General features: G+C 53.8%; 12 protein-coding genes across 12 annotated transcripts; 8 read left to right on the top strand and 4 right to left on the bottom strand.

Annotated features, from left to right (window-relative positions):
* Positions 1-3411: 3411 nt before the first annotated feature.
* Positions 3412-4099, top strand: RHO25_009477 (uncharacterized protein; the record flags this gene model as incomplete). The annotated part of the gene is made up of 3 exons (XM_023601010.2): positions 3412-3525; positions 3593-3971; positions 4026-4099. The coding sequence occupies 3 exons, from the start codon at positions 3412-3414 to the stop codon at positions 4097-4099; spliced, it is 567 nt and encodes a 188-aa protein (XP_023453908.1).
* Positions 4100-5474: 1375 nt separating this feature from the next.
* On the bottom strand, positions 5475-7003 carry RHO25_009476 (uncharacterized protein; the record flags this gene model as incomplete). Its single annotated transcript, XM_023601009.2, has 2 exons — positions 5475-5842; positions 5893-7003. 2 exons carry the CDS (start codon positions 7001-7003, stop codon positions 5475-5477), a joined length of 1479 nt encoding a protein of 492 aa, XP_023453352.2.
* Positions 7004-8485: 1482 nt separating this feature from the next.
* Positions 8486-9217, top strand: RHO25_009475 (uncharacterized protein; the record flags this gene model as incomplete). Its single annotated transcript, XM_023601008.1, has 1 exon — positions 8486-9217. One exon carries the CDS (start codon positions 8486-8488, stop codon positions 9215-9217), a length of 732 nt encoding a protein of 243 aa, XP_023453351.1.
* Positions 9218-9535: 318 nt separating this feature from the next.
* On the top strand, positions 9536-10378 carry RHO25_009474 (uncharacterized protein; the record flags this gene model as incomplete). The annotated part of the gene is made up of 1 exon (XM_023601007.2): positions 9536-10378. The coding sequence occupies one exon, from the start codon at positions 9536-9538 to the stop codon at positions 10376-10378; it is 843 nt and encodes a 280-aa protein (XP_023453346.1).
* Positions 10379-10625: 247 nt separating this feature from the next.
* On the top strand, positions 10626-11724 carry RHO25_009473 (uncharacterized protein; the record flags this gene model as incomplete). The annotated part of the gene is made up of 2 exons (XM_023601006.2): positions 10626-10954; positions 11004-11724. The coding sequence occupies 2 exons, from the start codon at positions 10626-10628 to the stop codon at positions 11722-11724; spliced, it is 1050 nt and encodes a 349-aa protein (XP_023453345.1).
* A 2486-nt stretch (positions 11725-14210) lies between these two features.
* Positions 14211-15605, bottom strand: RHO25_009472 (uncharacterized protein; the record flags this gene model as incomplete). The annotated part of the gene is made up of 2 exons (XM_023601005.2): positions 14211-15514; positions 15575-15605. The coding sequence occupies 2 exons, from the start codon at positions 15603-15605 to the stop codon at positions 14211-14213; spliced, it is 1335 nt and encodes a 444-aa protein (XP_023453344.2).
* Positions 15606-15951: 346 nt separating this feature from the next.
* Positions 15952-17757, top strand: RHO25_009471 (uncharacterized protein; the record flags this gene model as incomplete). The annotated part of the gene is made up of 1 exon (XM_023601004.2): positions 15952-17757. One exon carries the CDS (start codon positions 15952-15954, stop codon positions 17755-17757), a length of 1806 nt encoding a protein of 601 aa, XP_023453343.1.
* A 614-nt stretch (positions 17758-18371) lies between these two features.
* Positions 18372-18674, bottom strand: RHO25_009470 (uncharacterized protein; the record flags this gene model as incomplete). The annotated part of the gene is made up of 2 exons (XM_023601003.2): positions 18372-18563; positions 18618-18674. The coding sequence occupies 2 exons, from the start codon at positions 18672-18674 to the stop codon at positions 18372-18374; spliced, it is 249 nt and encodes an 82-aa protein (XP_023453350.1).
* A 355-nt stretch (positions 18675-19029) lies between these two features.
* Positions 19030-20742, top strand: RHO25_009469 (uncharacterized protein; the record flags this gene model as incomplete). Its single annotated transcript, XM_023601002.2, has 1 exon — positions 19030-20742. The coding sequence occupies one exon, from the start codon at positions 19030-19032 to the stop codon at positions 20740-20742; it is 1713 nt and encodes a 570-aa protein (XP_023453349.2).
* A 593-nt stretch (positions 20743-21335) lies between these two features.
* On the bottom strand, positions 21336-22580 carry RHO25_009468 (uncharacterized protein; the record flags this gene model as incomplete). The annotated part of the gene is made up of 3 exons (XM_023601001.2): positions 21336-21792; positions 21846-21955; positions 22017-22580. 3 exons carry the CDS (start codon positions 22578-22580, stop codon positions 21336-21338), a joined length of 1131 nt encoding a protein of 376 aa, XP_023453348.1.
* Positions 22581-23071: 491 nt separating this feature from the next.
* RHO25_009467 (uncharacterized protein) lies at positions 23072-23269 on the top strand (the record flags this gene model as incomplete). The annotated part of the gene is made up of 1 exon (XM_065603188.1): positions 23072-23269. The coding sequence occupies one exon, from the start codon at positions 23072-23074 to the stop codon at positions 23267-23269; it is 198 nt and encodes a 65-aa protein (XP_065459260.1).
* A 216-nt stretch (positions 23270-23485) lies between these two features.
* On the top strand, positions 23486-24003 carry RHO25_009466 (uncharacterized protein; the record flags this gene model as incomplete). Its single annotated transcript, XM_023601000.2, has 2 exons — positions 23486-23730; positions 23787-24003. 2 exons carry the CDS (start codon positions 23486-23488, stop codon positions 24001-24003), a joined length of 462 nt encoding a protein of 153 aa, XP_023453347.2.
* Between the last annotated feature and the right edge of the window lie 41 nt (positions 24004-24044).

Here is a 24044-nt window from a genome sequence, read left to right as displayed (position 1 = left end):
GGTATTGCCTTCCTCGCTCAAAGCGCCCGCCTCACGTGGCTGCGAGAGATGTGATGCCGTTCCAAGGCAAGTGTCGCGGTGTCCGTACCTTCCCCCAACGCACAATTTCGGCAACATGCAAAAATGCGCTGTCAACACTTCGACATTTGATGACAGGTCAAACGGGCATAGGCGTCACATCAAGCAGCCGGTGAGTAGGCCAGATCAACTGGACAGTGATTTTACTGCTCTCATACGATGGGCATGAAGCCCTTCGGTCCGAAGGCGCAGATGAAGTCAAGCGGTTGAACCGGCAGTCAGAAAAACTTTTGAGGAAGTGAGCCTCGGAGCAGTACACCGAGACACAGGTCCCTGCAGGCCAGAGTAGCTTCGCCCATGATGCAAGTCAGGAAGTCAATTCTGGTTATGGCGCTTGCAAAGTACACCTCGAGTGAATACTTCCGGCTCCGCTGAGAGTTGAACCGACCGATATCGTATAGCCAAATTGAATTGACCAGGATAGGAACAAGTCGTGAGGCAGGGTTGTAGTACGTCGTGGTACTATCGACGAAACTGGAACGCATCTCGTACACGAATCCGGTATACAGTCTCGGTCCTTGGGGCAACTAGAGTTCTGCTGGCGTGCAGAGGGTAAGTACGGCCATGAAGCGGCTGTCCGCTCCGGAAATCATCCCACTTCTCGCACAACAGCTCGCCATTGCCGTCTTGCAGTCACCCTTGTCTGCTCAGGTAGCCTCAGTAGCATTTCATCCAACGACATGAATGTCAGGCGGAAGAGCACGTCCAGCCTGCGAACAAATCACCGTGAATGACAAATTCCTCATATGAACTCCACTTCAATGAGATCGAATTGCCAAATTGCACGCGCAAGTTACTCAAAATCCCACGGACCAGTATGTTATCCAAATGCGCACGGCACCAGCAATACGATTCGCCAGGATTATGCCCAATCGGTATAGCTCGCGTCCTTTCGGTGTACAGTAATCCGACTGAACGGAACGGTAGCGACACAACACCGACACCAATGAATGCAACGTAGATGGCGATGTGCGACTCGCTGTTGCAATTGCAAACATGCGAGGGGCATTCGTTGTGGCAGAGTGGATTCTGTTGGGCGTTCAACCGTTCGGCTGGAAAAAGTGCAGGCCTGCACGCCCATCCGGGTGCTCACGACTGTGTTCGGCAGTGGAGTCGAGGGAGTCGCATGCGACATGCTGATATCGTCCAGATGTGACCTGGTACTTGCTCATCGTGTGACTCGGGCAGACCATGTTGTACAAGAGTACGCTCGCAGACCTTGCAGGAACAGCAGTCGGCGACAAGGGAGGTGTGAACGCATCCGCGAAATTTGGAGTCCAGCTCTGCAGTTTTGAATGTGAGAGTGTGCTGGCCCAGACCTTGTTCTTGACGGGGTTTGCTTTGACTTGCCGCACGTCATTGCATGCTTGCCGCAGCTTCCAAGCTCAGCGCGGCCATGAGTCGCGGAGTGCCTACACGAATGCGCCCATGTCCTATCAGGAAATCGCGTTGCGAGGACTACACTGTCGCGGTGCGGTGCCACCAGGCGTCAGTAGTTGCGGTGAGTTAGCTTCCGCAATGCTGATACCCTGTCCGTATCCAGACATGACTTCTCTTGCAGCGCTCTCCGGAGACGTGGTTTTCTTGTTGCGCATCTGGCGCAACCCAACCGTTCTCGTGCGTCGCTCGTCTGCTGTGGCACCGCGGCGTGGACGGCACGACGTGTGCGACGGCGTAGGTGCACCGGCTTCCACGTGCGTGGGACGTGGAGGTGCGACCATGGGAACTTCAATGGATTGCTGCAGCTGTGCGGGTGCTTGTTTGGCTGGTGGTGAGCAGGGCATGGATGTGTCTTGTGGATGTGGATGGATCAGCCACAGCGGCGGCGTCGTGACAGAGCAGGCGGCCCACAATTTAGAGTTGCATCCCGGCAATGGCGTTTGGGACGACCAGCTCCCGGCGAGCTACGGCTGCAGCCTGCGGACGCACACTCTGCGCGACTCCCGGACCAGAGGCATGGGAAACGGGCGGTCAGCTGCGAAGGCGGCGACGACAATGCTGGACGAGATCCCGGTGCTTCAACAGTTCGAGGTTTGTCGGCAACAGAGCTTCGAGGAGGGCCGAGCGGGCGGACGATGATACATACGGAGCAGTTGGGCGCGTCTGGGCAGCTCGCACGGGGTGGCATATGTCATGTCGCGGTGCGGCGACGCGCGGAGAGTCAGTTCCTGAAACATGGTTGAATCTCCAGCTGATCTTCGCTCGTCACGGCTCCAGCAGCCGAGTGTCGGTTCGCGCATGCAAGTCAGGTGGAAAAGCTACTGTACGCGAGGAGGCCCAAGTCGCAGGCGAATAATCAACCACGCGCGCTGAGTCGCCGCGGCGCCCACGACGGATCTCGCCATATTGGCAGACGCGGGCGGTGTCGTCGCCGTCGCGCGCTCGTTGTGGGAGCTCGAGTAGCACCTGGCGCGCCCAGAGGTACAGTGGTGCATGTGGGATCGCAGTAAACTTACCGAGCGCAGATATGCAGCCGCAAACTAGCATGAGCTCTGATGGGATTTTTGCCTTCTGCAAGGGCCACTGATCCAATCCCGAGACGTGGTGGAGGGCGGCGAGAAGTCTCGCAACCCGTTATTCGCTGGCTGCTGGCGCCTTCCATTATTCGTCGCGCGGGCGTGAAGAAGCGGCGGCGGCGGCGGCGGCGTCGTGGTGCAACGGTGCGACGTGCGGATGGAGGGCGGGCTCCACTCCACACGCGCATCACAGAGGCCTTCAGCATCACGGCCACGCACACGCAGCACACCCAGCTTCCCCTGCCCGACGCTGCCCTCCGACCACCGAGCTGCAGTAGCGCAGCGCAGCGTCAATGGGTAGGGAAGGGGAGGACTGATGAGAAAGAAAGGCAAGGCTCGGCTCGGCGACGCGGTTGTTGCATTGGTCCTTTTCAGCCAGCTCCATGCCCGTCTGCTGGCTGCAACCAGCGCGCGGACAGCGGCGTGCAGTTGACTTTCCGTTGCAGCAGTCGATGCACTCAGTCGCAGCCATGCGTCAGCCCGACCTCCTAGCAGGAGCATGTCTGCGGCAACGGCCCTGCAGGCCTACGCTAGGCGACAAACTGCCTGACTCCTGCACCTACCGCCCACAATGCTGGGGTGGACTGCTAGGGAGTATTATAGCTTCCAAAGTTAAGTGCGTCCCCCGTCACAGAGTTCCGCAATTTACTGGAATAGCAGAACGATTGGGCTGCAACGCGATGCCGCCTGTCATATAACACAAAATGCCCTCCCATTCCCTCTGATGCTTAGCTCCGATCCCTTTGAGCCTGGTGACGAACCATAGTGCGCCGTTGTCGAGAGCCATACACCTCACCTTCCTCCCACGTCTGTCTCCATGGCCCCTCCACGACCGGCTCTGGCCCAAAGCGAATCCAAAGCCCGATTTTTTGAGCGTCTCGGCCTCGACGAACGAAATGAATTCCACCGACGAGTATATGCAATGATGAAGGTATGTCGTGTGCTGCTTACATTTGCCAATATATCACACCTTGAGCAACTACTGACCTCACCTCCAGGAAGAAGCCGTCGAAGGCCGCCGACGCATGACCGAATCCCAGGACGTCCTCGTTCCTTCCCTCAGAGGCAACACAAACGTGGAACCACCATATAGCAATGCCCAAATCAGCGAAACCGTCACGCACCGCGAAATCTTACGAATATATCGTCTAGCTCGCCCGGAAACCCGAGTAGTCTACGATCTCGGCCGCGACACCGATCGAGTTGAAGAGGAAAATTGGGTAATACGTTGGATGTTGTGGCATGTCTTTCGATATCGGGACAGTCGCAATCGAAATAGACGGCACATCTCCCCCAGCCCGGAACGTCCTCCACAACCGAATCCTAGTATAGCCGCTGTGACGTCGGGTCATCGAGGCGGCTCTTCCTCACAACATCGTATGTTCGCTCCCACCGCATGTACATGCTTCGTCACGACTAACAGCGATTTAGCAGCGTCAGCGTCAGCCGCCCACCGACAGAGTTATTATTGGGATCCCGTTCGCAACCAGTGGTGCTTCCGATGACGACACTTACTCGCCGCTGACGATACCATTTTCTGTCACGCACACATCAAGCGCCCCGAAGATCTCTCAGCAACGATGAGTGGGGGACTTGGGGTCGTTCACACGCACAGCGGGCACAGGGGCGACGGACAGACTTCTGGCCATCACCAAATCAAGCGAGCTGGCTCCGCTTCGATTTTCTCCTTGTGACTAAGCCACTCCGCTTCGATCTCCCTTTCTGGCTCGGTCGGTCTGCTTCCACTTCTCTTCCAGCCGGACCGATTCCTTGCAGGACAAGCTTTCCAAGTCCCAGGAGTACAAGATCTTGCTGGTTTGCGGACAAGCACAGATAGCGTCGGAGCACCACCGCTGCAGTGTGAGCTTCGGACGCAGCAGGGGAATTGCGACACCGATGTTGTAGAGGAGACAAAGTATTGCACGTCCTGGGGACGTTGTAGATGACGATAAGATTGGAGACATTCTCCGAAAAAAGCCGGTCTTCGCCAACAAAACTAAGTAAACTTTAATCAGTTAATCATTTCTACTCTCTATCCAAGATCCGACTCCAGAACCATCTTTTCACGTGTAAGTTTTCGTGCCTGGCTGCTTAGCTCGAACACGTCGGGTACCAATCGTGGGCATAATTGGCAGAAGGCTTGAGAATTAGCGTCCGACCGACAGCTGCAGGCTTGCAGCCAACTGGTTCGCATTTTCCTTAGTTCCACCACGAAGATCATCAACCACGCCCGCCCGCACCAGTCTGTCTCTGCCGGAAAGTCTAAAAGCTTGCATATAGGGTATAGAACGCGTTTGCCGGATCCGGGTGTTGCTACACTACAGGTGTGTCGTGATTGACTTTCATCTTGCAGGACCGATCTACTGCAACTTTACCTCCTGTTATCGTATGGCCGTGGACCATTGCTGTGACAAATCGTTGCGAGAAAGGCACCGGACGGGGATACGCATTGATGTCAATCAATGGTCGACGTACAAATGAGAGTCGCGAAGCCCGGACGGAACCGCGGCTTGCGCGCTGACAGTGTTCAGGCATTATTGATGTGCCGAGACGTGATGAAGCCAGCGGCAACATTGTCGGATTGATCAGCAAGGAAAAATGTCCCGTCGCACCAGCATGAGATCTGGTTGAACAGGGAAATCCGTCGCACGTGTTCCGGGGACAGTGCTCAGGAACGCTTGCACTTGGATGAGAACTGAACCAGGTCGAGACTGGGAACCAGTATGATGGGACTGGGACGCCGAAAAAACTTGGATGTTTCCTCTGCAACAAAACTGCGCGCACAAATCTTGCTGGTTGAGCTTTTTATCCTTTATCGTTATTCTCAATGATACACAGTAAGGACTCAAAATTCTCTCGTTGGAAAAAGCCGGATCTGGGTTAGCTTTTGTTGGGTGCGAAGAGGTCTCTCCAGAATTCTTTGAAACCGTATTGAGGTTTCCGCTCATCGTACACGTGGCCAGCACCGTCCATTGCAAATTTGTCGAGCACTGAGCCAGGTCTGTGACCGATCACTTCTATGCCCTTGACTTTAGGCGCTGTCGCCCTGGCATGAATTGCGGCAGCGACCTGAGGCGCTACATCGGCGAAACAGTTACGCAGTTCTCGCTCCAGTGAGAAATAGGGCTTTTTCGCGAGATTGGGTGCCATGAGGTTGTAGGATCGAGTCAGCTCGTTGAGCTGCTTGATTGCCAACTTGTGGTAGGACAACTCGGTCTTCTCCCATTGAGGGTCTCGAAAGGGCGCAACTGGAAGGTGATTAGTTTTTCAAACGCACACATGTTATCGGGAGGCTTACCAGTAGGTCTTCGCGGTGCATCTGGTGGTGGCGCTTGGGACAGCATAGTGTGCTGTGTACGAATTTTGACCTGTTCCTCGGTTGACTTCAAAGTGCCATCGTCGTTGAATGTCTGCTCGAGCAATTTGATTTCTTCATCCATTTGCGTCGCATCGTCCGAATTTCCTGGTTTGAGCTCTCCAGCGATGGTGATTTGGGACAGGTGACCCTGGCTGTCGATGGCGTTCATCTTTTCAATCTGCTCTTTCGATGGATTCTCGAGACTTTCGGCGAATGCGTATTCTTCAGCCAGCTTCACATGTGATTCAAGACTACCGCCACGGCTAGTAATAACTCGGCACACATGTCGCCGCCAGTCTGAGCGCAGACGCTTTCGAAATGTATTGGCTGTCGCTATGACTTCCTGCTGTTTCTCAATCCAGGGAGGCACGATGTCTTGCTTCTTGATCATCTTGTTCATCAAATACGTGGTGGTGTCAATGAACGGTGAGCTAGCGTTATGGTCGCGTTCTATCTTCTGACCACGAGGAATATTCTTGAATTGACCTCGAGCGATCGCGTCTTCAATTCTCTGGTTTGCCAATGAGACTATGCCCTGGACTGAAGCGGCGACCTGACGAGCGCCGGGTAAAAAGCGGGCCTGAACTTCTTGACGGAACTTCTCGCGCTCCTCATCGGTCATTCCGTTCATGTCGTCTTTCGAATATTTGTTCGCCTTTTCTCGAGCGTTCGCAATACGTACGCCATCACTGTACTTGGTCTTCGATCGGCCCGTATCAACTTGTCGTGGAGGGCCACCACCGCGTGGCATAGACCGAGTGCTATCATTGAGCATCCGTAGGCTGGCATCTGCAATGCTCTCCGTCCCGGTCCATGGCTCAGCAGCCGCGCTCTCACGTACATGCTTAGGAGCGCTTGCTGGCAAATTTGCTTGCGATATGGCGCCAGCGTAATCGTTGCGGAAGTCAGCAGCAGCAATCTTGCCTTCGAGCTGCTGACGCAAATCCTCACTGAAGCTCGAAGCTCCGCCCATTTCCTCGACAGACTTTCGAGCACTTCGTCCGCCTGTCGTCAAGGACTCTTCGCTAAGTTGCTCCAGCTTCCGGGTCATCGCACCTTTGCTCTCTTCTCCATGCTCAGTATTTCTGCTGGAGGCATGTTCGCCACCTTGAGGCGCGGGTGGCGAACGTGCATTGGAGCTGTGTCGCAAGTGCCATGCTGGTGCACGCACGCGCACTCGCAAGTAACGAGCGCGAACGGGCCAAGATGCGCGATTGATCATACAGCTTCGTGGCATCCGCGAATGTCGACATTAATGAAACCCGACAGCATGGATGGAGCTGGTGATGATGCTCACTCCAGATGGGAAGCTGCGGACGGCACGCTCCGAGGCTTGGCAGGCGCATCCGCTGGTTGGTGGTTGTTGTCCTCGACACTTCACACTTTCCTCTTTCATCAATCAGACTCGCGCCAGGATGAACTGACGCGCAACCACGGAAGACGTATATGTGACAAGCTCGTCCGGTGCGACCACATGACGATGCACTCATCAAGAATGCTGCTACACGACACCACGGACACGACTCGGCGCCTGCTGAAAAGGTTCGCAGCAATCTACCGGCAGCTCTTGGCTTATACCGGACGCGACTTATATGTGTGTCACAAACGCTATTCTAGCTAATCTCTTGACATCTCTGGGCTGGTAGTGGCGTTATAGGGTTGGTTCTTGAGTCGCTCAGGCCCACGAGTATCATGTGATGGCTTGCTCGAAACATCCTCGCTGACGCTTGAACGATCCTGCGTTTGGGCAGGCCAAGCCCTTCGCCAACAATGATACAGATTCCTTCTGCTTCGACTCGTACGAGTCGACCGAGTTGTACAAGTGCCCCAAGACAGCCACTCGGTCTCTGGCGTGAGACTGTTGGTCCCGCACACGAGCCACAGTTCTAGAACGCGTCTGAAGAGGTCACGCCTGCTCGAGACTACTACACACCAGCCGCGCTTGCATGACTGAGCTCTCGAGCTTCACGCGTCTGGCTGTCCCAGCGATGGGGGCCATCTGAGTCTCTTGAAACAGCGCTGTGAGCCAGTGGAACATAGACACATGCCTTCCAATCTCACACCAGCTGTTTCTCCACAGATCTCAACCCTGTCCATCGCTGAATTACGCACAACCAGGCGCAATACTCCGAACCACTAATCCCAATCGTTGTTCTTCGCAGGCAGAGCGTCACGATAGTGCCACCTGGGCGCAATATTCTGGCCCGCCGCCAAGGTCCCTTCGCTGGACCCTTTACCATGGCCATGCCAGCTGTATATGTAAGCCGGCCTTGCGCGCATGGGCAGACAGATGACTGCAAGTTGGAACAGACTCTTGGACTACAGGTCTTGCGTGCGTTCCTGAGCCGATTTTTCCATTAACTAGAGTCACTCTTTGTCGTCCGTACCTACCTACGAGGGGATCTCACAACCTACCATCATTTTGCCAACACCGAGTTGTCGGACTGCCAGTACAAGATCCTGGAACACCACGAGGAGTCGCATCTAATTCGACTGGCACCAAGACACGCGCGCAGCATTTTCTTGTCAACGGATGATGGAGTCTGAGTCGTCGACACTGAGTGCCTACAGCTTGGTCCTAACGTGGATCAACGCCGACCACGAAGGCCTAGAGTTCTCGAACGAGGCATTCTGTAGAGCTGTCTCTCACGATACACAGACGCTCAGCGTACTTTTACAGCACGTCGTACATCTCAATGCCATTTGGCATTCCAGCTGGCCCTCTCTGCGACTGCAGCGGCGTAGGTTATACGTGACCGACTTGAAGCCGCGCATCGAGGGCGATCTATGGAGGATCGATTGGCTTATCCGCTTTGCAAAATGTGAAATTGGCGTCATTCGCAGGGACCAGTCACTTTCTCCGACTTTTACAGTCAAGGATAACATCACGATCGATCTCCTTATTCGGGCGCAAAAGATCTTGAGCCTGTTGCTGTCTGAGATCGATGCCTTGCCAGAGAAGGACCGCGACGCTACGAAAATACTCACCGACGAGATCCTGGAGCGAGAAGACGCGAAAAGCTCCGCACCAGTAGCACTCTTCTTGGAGGAAGATATTGGCAGACCTAGCGTTACCTTACGCATCCCGGAGCTCGAGGCGAAACAAATTATTATGAAGAAACCATCGACGCCTCCTACGTTGGTGGAGTGCACTAGTCGCTGCGATGTTTGCAGCTCTAGACCTTGTCGATGCTGGGCGAAGAAGCGTGTTGAACGAAACGATTCAATGTTTAGTGTGGTATCGCACGGAAGTTTGTCGTTATGAAAATGATCACGATCAAGAATGACACGAGATATGACTTTTGAACTGGACAGCTCCACGATACAGAACAAGATATCGATAATACAGCTCCTCACTATAGCGCCGTAATATACAGTGCTTATATGCTTGATCTACCCTTCCATCAGACTCTACAATCATAGGTGACTGCTCAATGACAGCTGTCACGTGATAGCGTGAAGATCGCCACTGCCTTCTCTGAGAGGACAGGTCATTTCTTGTTCTCGATGCCCTCATTAACCTTTCCAACCAGTCCGTTAATACTCAATTCACTGTGTAATTTGGATCCTCTATACCCTCTTCATGGTCATGGCGAGTTCGGCTGAGCCCACAACGAGACTCGTCTACCAAGTTGACGAGTCCGCGAGAACTCTCTTGACGCGATTAAAAGCTATACGGCAGTACGAAGACCTCTCAGATGAAGATAAAACTATTTTCAAAGCCGCGACAAACTCCCGGGATGATTCTTCACAATACCACGTCATTGAGACCACGGAGACCATTTTCTATGTCCAAGGTGGCGGCCAGCCTTGCGATACCGGTGTCATGATTATCAACGGGTCGAAACTGCAAGTCACATCCGTGCGATACGGCAGCGGCGGCAGTGTTCTACATCTAGCCCATGCCAACGGGGAGATTGAGCAACCCCGCGAAGGCGACATTGTGGAACAACAGATTGATGGTGAGAAACGAGACTCCCATAGCAGAACACACACAGCTGGCCACATCATTGGACTTGCTGTCAGGCAGCTTGCAGCAAAGCACGAGCTACCCATCACTGAACTGAAGGCCTCTCACTATCCCGATGCATGCTTTGTTGAGTTCAAAGGTCTTCTTGACGGAAAATACAAAGACGAGATTCAGTCGCAGGCCAGCGCTTTTGTGGACCAGGCTTTGCCGGTGAAACTGTACTGGTACAAACCAGAGGAGTTGACGAGCAACAATGTGATCACAGCAGAAGGAATGCCGATCGTGACTGGAGCTGATGGCACTTGTCGAGTTGTCGATATCGTGGGCGCTGGTGCGTATCCGTGTGGAGGGACTCACGTTCCTGACACCAGCTTCGTTGGGACGATTTCTGTGAGAAACATCAAGCGCCAGAAAGGGAACACGAAAGTTTCGTACGCGGTTGCGACGCCAAGCTGAATAATCTGCTTACGAGACGAGACGGTATTCAGCTTGGACCCCTCACTCCTACCCCTCGTACTACGATAAGATCACTTCGCAGCTTCAAGTGCTCTGCTTGTTGCTTAAATAAACATTGCCAGGTGCTATAATCAAATGCAATTTAGCAGTGTTAGTGTTTAACCAGCCAAAGCTTTTTATACCCACTAGCGCAGCATAGTAGTCTGAACTACCAGACTGTGTCGCCGAATCTCTCGAAGCCGACAAGATGGCTCACAACGCCACAACGCTGTTAACGCAGCTACCAATCGACCCGGCAGATCGTCCACGATACAGTAAAGAGCAATTGACAGCTTACTTTTCACGCATCAAGCTTCCTGAGAATTATCTGTCCTCGCCAGTCCTAACAGATCCGACATTGGCAACAACAAAGGAGCATGGCCTTCCTCTGCTCAGAGCTCTGCAACTATACCACGTCTCGAACATCCCGTTTGAGAATTTAGAACTTCATTATTCGGCGAAGAAACAGGTGTCCTTGCATATGGATGTTCTGTACGAAAAGTTCGTTGTCCGAGGAGAGACTCATGGCCGAGGAGGGTATGTTGGCATAATGAAATTGCTTGAGCATAAATTGACAATGGACTAGGCGATGCATGGAACACAATGGTTTCTTCGGAACCGTATTGCGGAGCTTAGGCTACGACGTGCGGAATTGTGCTGGCCGTGTCAGTCGATCATACAGCATAAACGCGGAAATCAGGGAGAAACAGGGCGACACCTATGACGCCTGGAACCATATGCTCAACCTGGTCCGAATCGAAGAAGTTTGGTATGTAGTAGACGCGGGTACGCCGCCAATGGGTCCCAACATCGTGTTTCCGCTCCAGGACGGATTCGAGGCAGTAGCGATCCCACCGAGAAAGATTCGCTTGCAAAAGCGTAGCATACCAGAACACTACGCAAGCCGAGAGCAAGATGCGCAGAAATTGTGGTGCTATGATTTCTGTCTTCATCCTGATCAACCTGGTCGAGAGGACGTGTGGACGCCAATTTACTGCTTCACTGAGACAGAGTTCTTGCCGCAGGACTACGAGATGATGTCGTTCTTCACATCGCATAATCCACGCTCCTTCTTCACCTACTCGGTCCTTTGTGCGAAGATGATCTTGGACGAAGCAAGTCAGGCCATTGTCGGAGATGTCACGCTTTTCAACGACAGCGTACGCAAGACGGTGGCCGGGAAGAGGGAGATTTTGGCAGAGCTCAAGACTGAGGAGGAGCGAGTGGCGGCGTTGAAAGACTTCTTGGGAGTAGAGCTGACCGAAGAAGAACGAACAAATATCCTGCCAGAGAGGATGCTTCGTTAGCAGAGATCGTAGGGTATTGGTTTACCGCAAGGACTTCTCTGTTCGCTGCAGTCGGGTCACCAGAGCGCAAGTCTTCTCCCTCACACAAACCCATGTTGTAAGCCTACAGAATTGTAGACGACTTCGCTTGAGCTCGCCATGTGCACCTGAGCGAAGTGCAGTTGTTGATTGATAGGTCCGATTCGGCCATCCTGTAGAAAGGGGCTTGTCTCCCTCTGCCATCGATGTCGAGTTTGTCGACGTCGTCCTCGAGAAACCGGGTGATTTACGTTATTATTGCGGCTCCTCTTCGGTTGGTGCGAGATGCTCCTTGTTTGATATGTCTTAAGCGCCCACTGGTCTTCGTACCATTGTGTGATGCCGGCAGCGTCACGCACCAACACACACTTGGTTCCAACTGGTCGGGTCGTTCGCTGCAAAGGACGAACTTGCGGTGAGGTCGATTTCGTTGAGCGTTGACCAGCAGCTATCAAATATCCTCATTGCTACTAGCCGGCCTCCCTCGTCTATGTTGGCGCCTCACTCGCCTTGTTGGGAGGCGAACCAAATGATCGGGTGTACAACTAGGGTTTGTAGTCAATACTGCACCTTGAACGTCTCGCTCAAGGCTCGCTACCACGTTCTGTCACCATTGTTTCCAGACTTGACAGCCCTGTAGCTTCATGCAATCGCGTAGTAGCGCTGTACTGTCATCGGCGGAACGTCGCGTCGCCACCGGTTATTCTGATGCTGTAGGGGCCTGGTTGGAATTCGCTAATAAACTCTACGCCGGTCAAGAGCTGCCAGAGGTCGTAACTGCCGACCTACAGGGAGGGATTGCGACAGGCCGGAAGATGGAGGAAAAGCTGCTCGTGAACACGTCGCAGCCAACTAGGGACCCGCTGCAGCGTAATCAGCATCAAATCGGATACTTGCGCTCTGGCGGTGTCTCCAAATTGTCGGTCACACTAGTTAATGGACGGAGAACAATTTGTTAGGTGGTCTTCCGGGTCCTGCACATCGAGCTGCGGGACGAGTGAGTCGCATGAGAAATGTGAACAGCGTCGTTGGGTTCTGGAGGGATCACATCAGCGAAAGCAATTTGTGGCGCCAGAATTTGGCAACAACCACGCAAGCTGCGGGAAGATTTGCATTGTTCAATGCATTGCACATCACTGCCCTGTTCGTGAAGCGAGCTGGTCGTATTTGTCTTCTGAGCCATCAGCTGCAGCGTATGAGAGTGCCGTACGCAAGCCATCTGCACGGCATCTGCAACGAAATCGATCTTCACGATCTGACTTACGTACTCTCCCGTCGTCACGGTATCATTTGACAACGCTAGCACCGCCCCGGAGTTGAAGCTCACATGTCAGTGGCAGCGCGAAGAGGTCTGCAGACGCACCGCACACGTCCGTCAAAAAAGAGACTGGCGATCTCGATGCCTGGCGAGTCGTAGCTCTAGGGCGTCTTAATATGCCGGCATTAAGCGCCAACCACCACGTCGCGTATTATAGGCACCGCGGTATAGGAGTGGAGGGGCTTGCCTCTTGCTTGGAGCCACATGAGTGATCTGAACCCCAGGATGAACCGGATGAAAGTCCGACCAATCGTTCTGTCGCATCGCCGCGTTTGTGCGCGGCGCGGGACGGTAACGCATCGTGGAGTCAAATGTACGCACCCTGTGCAGCGGAAGGATTGCTAGAGAAAGCAGGAACGGGTCTAGTACGCCTTGATGTGTGGCTGAGAACCACAATTGTGAGTTCGGACCTCTGTGGATATGAGTGGACAATAGGTCCCATAGCAGGTCAGCTCCATCACCTCGATGCTGGGGAATTTCTGCCAATAGTCGTCGTCCCCTCGCGCGAGAACGATTTTGCAATTTGGGACTCCGCAAAAGAGCCTGATGAAATCACTTGCTGACTACCATGGGCGGCGAGCTGCGTTGCATTAACAACTTCAGCGCTTGAAAGACCTGGAATCATGTCTGGAGTACATTTATGCGTCCTGCATGCTAGCAGTTTCGACGCCTGCATCGCGCAGTGCATCGCGCAGTGAGCACTAGCTAAGCCGTGATGAGGAGAGGTCCATCGGGTCGGCAATGGACGATATCGGATATCATCTCACGATGCCAACAAAAGTCATCGTGATGCTAGCTGTATGAGAGCAGCCAGATATCTCGAACTTGACATTTCTGATGTGATATCGTAGCCATTGAGCCCGTGTGTACAACTGCTCGGAAGTTTTCCATTACTGGCATCGTGCAGTCTTTCGCCGGAAAATTAATTGGCGCCTTTTCGAAGGTGTGGCCTCGGCAGCTGTCCGATCGAGTGTACACAAGCAGTGCCACAGTGTACGCGTTTTAGTTCGAGTCCAAGAACAGGATTGCTGAGACCAGGCCAGACCGTGACCACTAGGACTGTGGGAATTACTGAGATCATCAATCAAGTTTCCGGCGGAAGTCTAATCATGGTCACCAATTGTCCTGGTGCGAGATCCCGTATGTCATATCATTCGACATCGCCAGTCTGTGCATCAGCAGCCTTGGAAGATGTCCGCTCATCCTGTGGCTTACTGCCACGCGCGTTCTTCTTCTCGTTCCATTCTTCGAGCAGCGCCTGTACCTTCGGACCCCAAACATCTTCGCCTGCCTGCAATGCGTCGTACTGTAAGACGTTGGTGGGGAGCTGGAAATCAGACTGTCTGGTGCGCACCAAGCTTGACATGCATGCCAGCGAGCCTACTGCTACCCCGAGATCTTGAACAAGAGATCGGACGTAAAAGCCAGAAGTGACAGTCATTTTCAACCGACACGCCGGAGCCGGACAAGGCTTTGACTTATTGTTCGTTTCCTCATTCTGTAACCCAAGAGCCGCTTTCGAGTCTGAACTCGCCGGCTGCTCTGCGTCCTTGGGAGGTTGAGCAACTTCCGTGTCAGGTTGCGCTCCCTCCTGCGTGGACAGTCGCTTGATTGTGGCAGGCATGATGTCAGGTGTTGACACGTCACTGCTCGCGTCTTCATCGACTTTCAATCGCTTCGATAGTGACCCGTTTGTGGTGCTCGCTTCGCCCTCGTTCAATTCAGATCGCTTCCTCTTCAGCACTGCTTCGCCAGTTGCTTCTTCAGCCGCGTCTCTCTTCGGACTCGTTCCGCCAAGCTGGTCAGGCAAAGCCTGTCTCGCGAGGTCCTTTTCAGCGCTTTCTGCTTCGAGGCTAGGCCAATGCCAGCTATGCGTGCCTCCCGGGTACCATTCCATGAGTTCCAGCTCAGTGACGTCCACAGGCCTCTCTTGAATTTCGAAGCCCTTCGGTAGTGGTATGCCTTCTCTCGCATACTCATACAGCCTCTTTCCTTGAACTCGAAGTGCGGAGAAGATCGGAGGCTTCTGCATACCCTTGCCTCTAAACTTGGCGAGAGCTTGCTCGATCCTCTCTCGACTAACATGTTCATATGCCTTTCGCCCAACGATCTTGCCTTCTGTATCGTAGGTATCTGTCGCTGCGCCAAACAAGACTACGGCCTCGTAGCTTTTTGTGCATTCCGTCGTGAAATGGCCTAGTTCTTTCGTTCCGCTGCCGATGCCGAGAATGAGCACACCAGTCGCCATCGGGTCCAACGTTCCTCCATGACCCATCTTGACATCTCTCAGCTTTCGCGCCTTCACCTTGCGTTTCTGTCTTTGGTTGTGCGATTCGCTTTCGATCTTCGATCTCTCGCGATCGAGCCATGGTCGAAATAGTTTGGAGGGATTGAACTGCTGCTGTACATCGCGGATGACCTGAGCTGAGCTTATGCCGGGCGGTTTGTTGATGGCTGCGAGTGATTATTAGAATGCAAAGACGAAGCATGATATGGATTGGACCCACACCGTACCGAGAACGCCTTCCAGAATGGGGCCCGACATGGTGGTGGCGATTCCTGGTACAGGTTTGTTTGTGGGATGAATTGCTTGCTTGAGGCTGCGAAAGAGTAATTGGCGACCCCCCATGGGATTTGTGTCGTTGATGTCGCCGACAGAGTTGGCCGTCGAAAAGCGCGAGCACAAGCTCCGCGCACCTGGCTCCGATCCCTGCAGCCGCTAAACTTTATCTTAGCGTGCACGTCGCGACCAGGAAGGCGCGCCCAGGTGCCGGTCAACTCACGTCTGCCTTCACGCTGTGTCCGAGCACGAACCACTATCACTATTCGACAATGATTGCATGCACACCGCAATTCTGCTGATGCATCATTGACCTCCCCCGACTACGACCATGCCACCAGCCATACCCGAAGTGGAGGTGCTCCGCCCACGCGACCCCTCAGCGGAAGACAGCGACGACTGGAACGAGTTCACTTTGACGAAAGCCTTCGTTCATGCGATCGGCGACGAACGCGATCTCGTCAGTCTGCTAGTAGCAGAAGCTGGTCACCCGGTGACTGTCGTTGGCGAGCTCGAGCCACTCGATGAGGACGAGTACGACTTGTACCTACGCACACCAAAGACCGAACCGAAGCGGGCGAGGGTAGAATTGCAAGATGTGCGACAGTTTGCATTCGGCGAGGATGATGGTCACTCCGCAATATGGGCAGCTGGAAAAGCAGGTTGGCACCGGCTGCATCCGGCCAAGAAATACCAGAAGATATACGACGAGATGTGCGAGGCGGTGCAAGTGCTCTACTACATTGCAGATGCATACAAGACCGAGCGTTATGAGGGCCGAGGCAAGAACAGAACGCTGCTTAAGGATTACAGCGCGCAGGAAATCTTCGAAAACTATGCCCGGGACGTGCTGGATGTGGATGATGTAGAGGAAGGTTCCGCTCGGATATACAAGCACAAGGACTTCCTCATCGGCTCAATGCTTGCTGGAAGAGAAGGTCTGCCCTGGACCAAATATCCTCTTTGCAAGCACCTGTATAAGCGATTTCCCGACACAGTAGCCATGTTACGGAAAAGACGAGACACACCCGTGGAGCATAAAGTTCCCGCATCGAAAACCAGACATAGCAGGAAGAATCCTCCAGGAGCGAGCTCGAATATACCATCGCGGCAAAGCAAAACACGCTCAACAAGGCAAACCTCCGTTGATGCGGACCTGGCACCTCAGACTAAAGCTGAAACGGGCAGAGTACGCACGACCCGACAAGGGTCCGCCGAAATAGGAACTTCTACGGCACCAGTCAGACGAAAACGCGGCAGACCGGCAAAGAACGCAACACCTCAAGTGGCGACTCCTGATAGCGCATCGGAGACTAGCGACGCAGTTCCCGAAGTAGCAGAGCAGGAAGATACGCAGGAAGATGTGCAGCAAGACAATGAGCCTGCGCTGGCAATGGGACCACCAAAGACCCGCCCTGGAAGACATACGCGGCGGCATCCTGAGCCAGTCGAGACAGACGTCCTTGCAACGCCTGCCAAAGAGGAGGAGAGCGACGAGGAAATACGAGCGAGAGAGCAGAAGAACAAGTCTTCGCTGCGGCCACGCGCCAGCAAGGCTAGTAAATCTGCGGCACGTAATGGTGGCAAAGGGCCCAAGCAGCAAACTGAAGACTCAGACGACGAGCCTGACCCTCCATCCTCACCTATACCCGGGAAACGAAAAAGCGAGGACCATCTGGATGACCTGCAACGAAGAAAGCCAAAACGTCGGAACTCTCGACCGCATGACGATGAAGGAATCGATATTCCCACCTCACCTGACTCGAGTGGTGGTGATATTGACTTGCCGCTCCGACTAAACGACGTCGCAGAGGTGGAAGACCCTGTGCAAGAGGATACTTGGCTCTGTGCACTCGACGGCTGCACGCACAAGATCTACGCTACATCACATCCTGAGTCGCAGCGGCTGATCCGTGAACACTACGCTTTACATGCGTACGATGATGATATGAGAGTGCAAATGGTTAAGAAGGTGGAAGCTCCTTCTCTACCTGTGGGTAGATTGATGGAGAAGGTGAAGATGCAAGCGAAAGCAGAGGGCTTTCCCGGCAGTCATGCGCCGGCACCGAGTATGCCTGATAACGTGAGGAGTCGATTTGACCCTGGCGGGCACATTGGCGTCGGACAAAAGTATTGATTGTGTATATTGTCTTGGCTGGACGCAAGGCCGTGACCGGATGATCGCGCCTGGACGGCAGGAATGGTACTGTATATGACTGTATGATGAATTCCTGATGATAATTTTCTGCTTCCAAGTCTTCGCTGAGGTTTAAGCCATCTCTGTAGATAGCTGCAACTCCGCGCTCGGCAAGCGCACTCCCTGTCTCGTCGATTTTCAAGTTCTTTCATTGACCATGATCAAGAATTCTTGCTTTCGTGTGCTGGCTACTTCCATGCTGCTCGCCAATTTCGGAGAAAATTTTGGAGGATATATGGAATCGAGCATCCATGCACATCGCGCAGATCGTGCCCTTTCTCCAAGGCTCCCTGGCGCTGGCCACGACGCTTCTTGCTTCTTCCAATGCAGTCTGCACGCTTGCGTCTTCACACACCGGACTAGGCCAGGAAAGTATCTTGTGTCGTTCCTTTCTCATCGGCTCTCTCAGCGGGGCTCAATGATCGGCAGATTCTCATGTCTCTGCTTATTCCTCGGCCTGCCAAAGTAGCATCTGTGCGACGGTTGCAGCAGGGTAGCGTGACTTGCACACATCCTGTCGTGTTTTGCTTTCGTTCAAAAAACGAAACACGGCACTACTTCTCATCTCCAGCACCACTTTCAGAGGCAGCGTTTCCAGCACGAATTTGGGCTTCCAGTGCATCGAGGCGTTTCGACATATCGTCTAGTTTGCCGAGCATTTCGGTGCTGACGTTGTTGAACTTGGAACTCAACTGGTTGAGCAGATCGTCGACGACAGCGACGAGCTCTGAAGGTTTGGTTTCAGACTGTGGCGTGTGTTAGAGAGAGCTACAACTGCTTGGCTGTGTTCTGTGACTTACACTGGAGTCGGCGTTGATGTTGAGTTTGTCGACCTTAGCTGAAAGATCGGATGACATTTTCAGTATCGCAAGTAGAACTACCGATGCCGAGGTGTGAATTGTCGGTCCACAATCGAATGTTCACGTCGTGTTCTCGATGCTACGCGCAGCAAGGAGGAGGTGAGGTGAAAGGCTCGGAGTATTCTTGGCGTCGGCTGCAGCGCCACGCGACACGACGTCGATCCTGGTTGCTAATCAAGGCATTACCACATTTCTGTTCTGCATTTCTCCTGGACCGTTTTCTGGCAGTAAACAGCGAGCTCTATCCCTCAGACTGGCAAACAACTCACGTCACGAACCGACCGCGACACCACCATGGCCGACGCGACGCGACTCTGGCGATAGAAACATGACATCAACCTCATTCTCCGACATGCCCACGCTGGCCAACCCTTCATCTTCTTCGCGTCGTTCGCCGCCCTTCCATCGAAGAACGAAGTCGTGGGCGAGAAAACTGGAACGCTGCTGCTGTACCACTTTCGCCTTCTTTCCTCTCGTGTTCGTGTACGGTCTCACGACCTGGGCGGTCTACGTGGAGAGCCATGTCTCCTTCATCGGCCGCGACGATCTTGGCGCATATCTCCGAGCAGCGCTCGGAATAGTGCTGTATGCTCTGGCCAACGTCAGCTATACGATCGCCGTCTTCACACCTCCCGGATCGCCTTTAGATGCGCAGGGCGGAAAGAGGGGCAGAAAGGGCGACTACCAGGGTGTGCCTTCTCATGATGAATACAACGACTATGCGCGGCAACAAGAGGAGGGAGTGGAGCCGGTTCCGGGGGAATGGGAGCGCATGCACAACAGCGTGACTGCGAAGAGCACCGGCAAACCACGATTCTGTAAGAAGTGCCAATGCGTCAAGCCAGATCGAACGCATCACTGCTCAACATGCGGGCAATGTGTTCTGAAAATGGACCATCATTGCCCCTGGCTGGCAACTTGCGTGGGGCTGAGGAACTACAAAGCCTTTCTGCTATTCCTAATATACACGAGCCTGTTCTGCTGGTCGTGCTTCGCGGTTAGTGCGTGGTGGGTGTGGGAGGAGTTCAACGATCGCGTGCAGAATATGGAGGGCTTGATCGTTGTCAACACGATTCTCTTGTCTGTGCTAGGTGGCATCATCGGCCTTGTTTTGTCTGGGTTCACGGGCTGGCACATATACTTGGTTGTGTCTGGGCAGACCACCATCGAAAGTCTGGAGAAGACAAGATATTTGAGTCCGCTGAAGAAGAGCATGGAAAGCCAATTTCAGGACCCGAATCGGCACAATCTGGCACAAGACGAGACTCCCATTACGAATGCAGTCGTGACTGGGGAGCACCAGCCTCTCACTGACCGCCTGAAGGAGATACACGCCAACGCACTACCCGGCGTTTTGCGCCCTGAGGAAGGAGAGTCTGGCCCAAACACCCGAACACCATCCCCTCTCCCACCTGCGGCAAGCGGTAATCTCAGCTCGTCGCCCGCACAGCAGAGCTTGCACAGATCCTATGCTTCACTTGAAGCTCAACGAGAGCGAGATCGATACAACAACTATCAAGACGAACTGGACTCAGAACGCCTACCCAATGCATTTGATCTTGGGTGGAGACGCAACTTGCTGCATGTCATGGGGCCTGTTCCGTGGAAGTGGCCGTTGCCTTTCCTGAACACCACTGGCGACGGCTGGAGCTGGGAAGTCAGCCCCACATTCTGGGAAGCCAAAGATCGAATCGCACGAGAGCGCGAGCAGAGGATGCGAGAAGACGCCATGTGGAATCGTGAGGCAAGCCAACAAGCGTGGCTGCCTCCGCCACGGCCGAAATGGACTCCTGGTCAGGGGTTTGTGGATCAGGCTAGGAACGCCACGGCAGGGCCGCCGAGGAACGGCAGTCCCAGCATGCAGATGCAGTCGCTTGATAGGAGGAAACAAGATGATAATGGCGTAACGGATTATGATACGAGTAGTGACGAGGATTCGAAGTCACAGAGACGGCAGCCGCAGCAGGCGACGAGGACTGAGAATTGGAATGATATTCCTGAGGACCTTTTAGGCCCTTCCCAGGCAGGAGCTCGAAGAAGTGGCAGTCGGAACAAGAACGATTGAGAGAGCGAGCATTTGTATTTCTGAGAGCATTCTGTACAGCATCGATGACAGCGAACCTTTCAATGTTTCAAGCGTTGGCTACGCGTTGTATTCTAACATTGGACGCCAGTCTCGCCTGCCTATCCAGGTATCGCAACTGGGAAACATGGCCGGCGCCTGTACTTTCCCAAGTGAGACCCGTGAATGTCAACGACGACATGTGCATTGGACCCAATGTATACGTGGATGAGTCTACGAATCAGATCTTCAACGGTGTTCGATGTGCTTTTCCAACACAAAGAGGATAACAGTCGAGGTAGGACTCTGGACACGGGTCGATCGAAAGGCTTCTTGCTGCCTAGCTATGACGTGGAAAGAGGCCTAATACTTTACAGTGCCCGGCATCGTTTGGCCTTTGAAAGGTTTTAATTTCTGCTCGTAAAACTGACTCATCTAAGCTATGGTCCTGTGCGGACCACCTTTGGATCGAGCCTCCGTCGTCGTATGCAAGAGGTCAATAGCCAAGCTGTGTCTGTATGGAGACCAATTTCGAGTATCAGCCTCCGCTATCACGTGCAAGTGATCAAGATGCCAACATCCTACTGATCGGTCCTTTATGCAAGAGAGGGAAGCGTCATTTCGTATCTCTCGTACTCCGAAGGCCATGCGTCGATCTTCCCAATCAGCAAGCAAAGCCACTTGTGAAGCACCCACTCCTGCTCCTGACAAGCAGTGGAGCAGTATTTGCGCTTCTTGCACTCGCCACAAGATGACAGCGGCGTACCATCTGCCTTGGTCCTTGCACCGCACGTGCCACAGGCCTTGTTGTGTGGGTTTTCGGGCGCGAAGAATGCTGCGAATCGTACTGCCTGGTAGCGCCACATGTTGGTTCGAGCATCGGCTTTCGTGGAGGAGATCTTGGTTCGCGGCTCGAGTAGGGGACAGAAGAACATGCTGGCAAAGGTCGTGGTCCACTCATCGACAGTCGGACGAGCTCCTTGAGCGACAGCTTTCACAACGGCATCTCGCATGTCCCACATCTTGTCGTCGTAGCGGCCATGATCTGGTGCCCTAAAGAGAATCAGTATCGAGTTATAAAGCCGCGGAGATCTTTGTTGCCCTACCAGGTATCCAGCAGACCAGTGCCAGGGAAGATCAGGTCTTCCTGTGATGGTCCTCCGTTCGCAATGATAGTATTGCGAGCAACAGAACCAAAGTCCCATGGAACACCATTCTGTGAGCGGTCAGCTTGGGCATCCGAAAGTGCATTGAGCTGCAGAACTGGATAAACCTACCACGTAGCCGGAGTCTCTGTCCAGCGCAGCACCAAGTTGGGTCACTGCGTCACGCACGAGGCCACAGTCCTTGTAATACTGCCGCATAGAGTCGCGTTCGCCGTCCGATATCTTAACGCCGAGGGTCATGCCGCAGGCTCCGAACAGGCACAACTTGTACGCCGGACCCCATGGATCCTGCGTGCCACCTGGCACGCCCGGACGAGATTGCATTGCCTCTAGGCGGAACGATGTCATTTTCGCGGTGAAGATGCCGGAGTTGTCGAGATACTGGCGGACAATGTCCGGGTGCGTGCACAAAGAAGCAAGAAGAGAGAAGTTGATGTTCTTCTCGCCGTCCGTTGAATAGGGGCGAACATGGATAGACCTTGATTCCGGTGATCCCTCATGCGCCATGATGTTATGGTCTGCGTCGCGCATGGCGTGCCAATGATGGGCGCAAGCATTACTGGGAGTTTTGCCGTGCTCTGCTTCGAGGGCATTCACACCGCAGTCGTATGTGAGCTTGCGAATCATGTCCAGGTCCATGTCGCAGCAGAAGAGCTGCAACCCCCAGCCGCCCATGATGGCTTCGTCTGTGTGTGGCAATTGAGGGAATCTGTATTCATTTCAGTCTGCAGCTTCGTTGCGAGTGAGGACTCAGTGTTGAGCTTACGAAGGGCGCAGATGAGAGTGACGAAGGTCGCCCGACCAATTGCTCCGATGTTCGTAGAGATGCACTCGAGTGAGCTTCCTGGCCGTGGAGTGGGTTTGAGAAAACCCAGAAAGGAGGTGGACAAACTGGCAAAGCGTTTGCGAACACAGCTTTGTCCTGAAGGTTGTGTGTGCGTCAGCGCAGCGGTGTGCAGGTATGCGCAAAATATGCAAAGCGCCGCACGACACGTCCTTTTTGCAATGTGCGCGCGCGAGTTTCGTGTGCTGCCTGGTCGAAGAAGGCAAGAGCGGCTACCTTGCGCGTTTGCTGCTTTCCGTGACTCACCTTCGATTCACTCTCGAACTTCACGTCCGAGTCTTCCGTTTCACCAATCTCCATTTCATCGTCACTGCCTTCCAAGATGGGCGCCTGGGGCTATGGACTCTTCCAGTCCGATTACGATTACGACATCGTCGCCGACCTGAGCGCCGAATGTGGCCTTGACAAGCTTCAAAGTGACGCGGAGGCCAAGTCTACCAACAATGAGTCGGATTCGGAAGATGCTGCTCCTGAACCCTACTACAGCTTGTACTGCCCATCGGACGTCCAGGTTGTCTGAGAGCATCTCGAGACCCCAGATGCTGCGACTGGCTTGTCACCACTCGATAGTGCATTGAGCAAGTGGGAAGCCAAAGCTTTCGGAAAGCGTCCAAAGTACGAGTATCCGGACTCTGGCTATGCATTCGTTTTGCTCGGAGCTTGTGAGTTTCCCTAGGTGCTACCTCGACAGAGCCGTCAAGTCACCGCCATGACAAGCTGACTGTTGATAGGCGCCATGTCACTGGGTTGCAAGCTCTCTCCTAACACGCTTCAGAACATGCGCAAGATGTTCACCAAATGCGGTCTGATGCCAGATGCGCTCACTCAAATGGATGCCGCTCTGAACGGACCTGGCAGCTACAAAGGCGAGCCATGGTACTTTGATTCTCCTGGGTTGCTCGAGACGGCCAACAGCCTTTCTGGTGGTGGTGGTATGAATGTGCCTGCGCCGCACGGCATGTTCAAGGGCCCTGACGACAGGTATGCTTGTGTTGAATTGCCAGAACTCATTGTGCCGATCACTGACTGCCACACAGCCGCCTCGTTGCCAAGATCGAAGCACGCATGGCAGCCTACGCGCTTGAGAAGGACAACCATGAGATCTGTGGGGCTGCGGATTGTCAGGCCACCCACAGCAATGCCGGCAGAGCTTTGTTGGTGTGCTCCAAGTGCAAGGACAGGAAGTACTGCTCGAAGGATTGCCAGGCCAAGCACTGGAAGTCTCACAAGCTGGTGTGCATCAAGGCCGCCTAGGCATATCTGAACTTCGAATGTTATCAAGTGCGAGACTCCGA

Source organism: Cercospora beticola, chromosome 6, assembly GCF_033473495.1.
Source record: "Cercospora beticola chromosome 6, complete sequence".
Taxonomy (NCBI): Eukaryota; Fungi; Ascomycota; class Dothideomycetes; order Mycosphaerellales; family Mycosphaerellaceae; genus Cercospora; species Cercospora beticola.
Note: the sequence above shows the minus strand (reverse complement) of the source record. Positions and strands in the feature narration are given on the sequence as shown.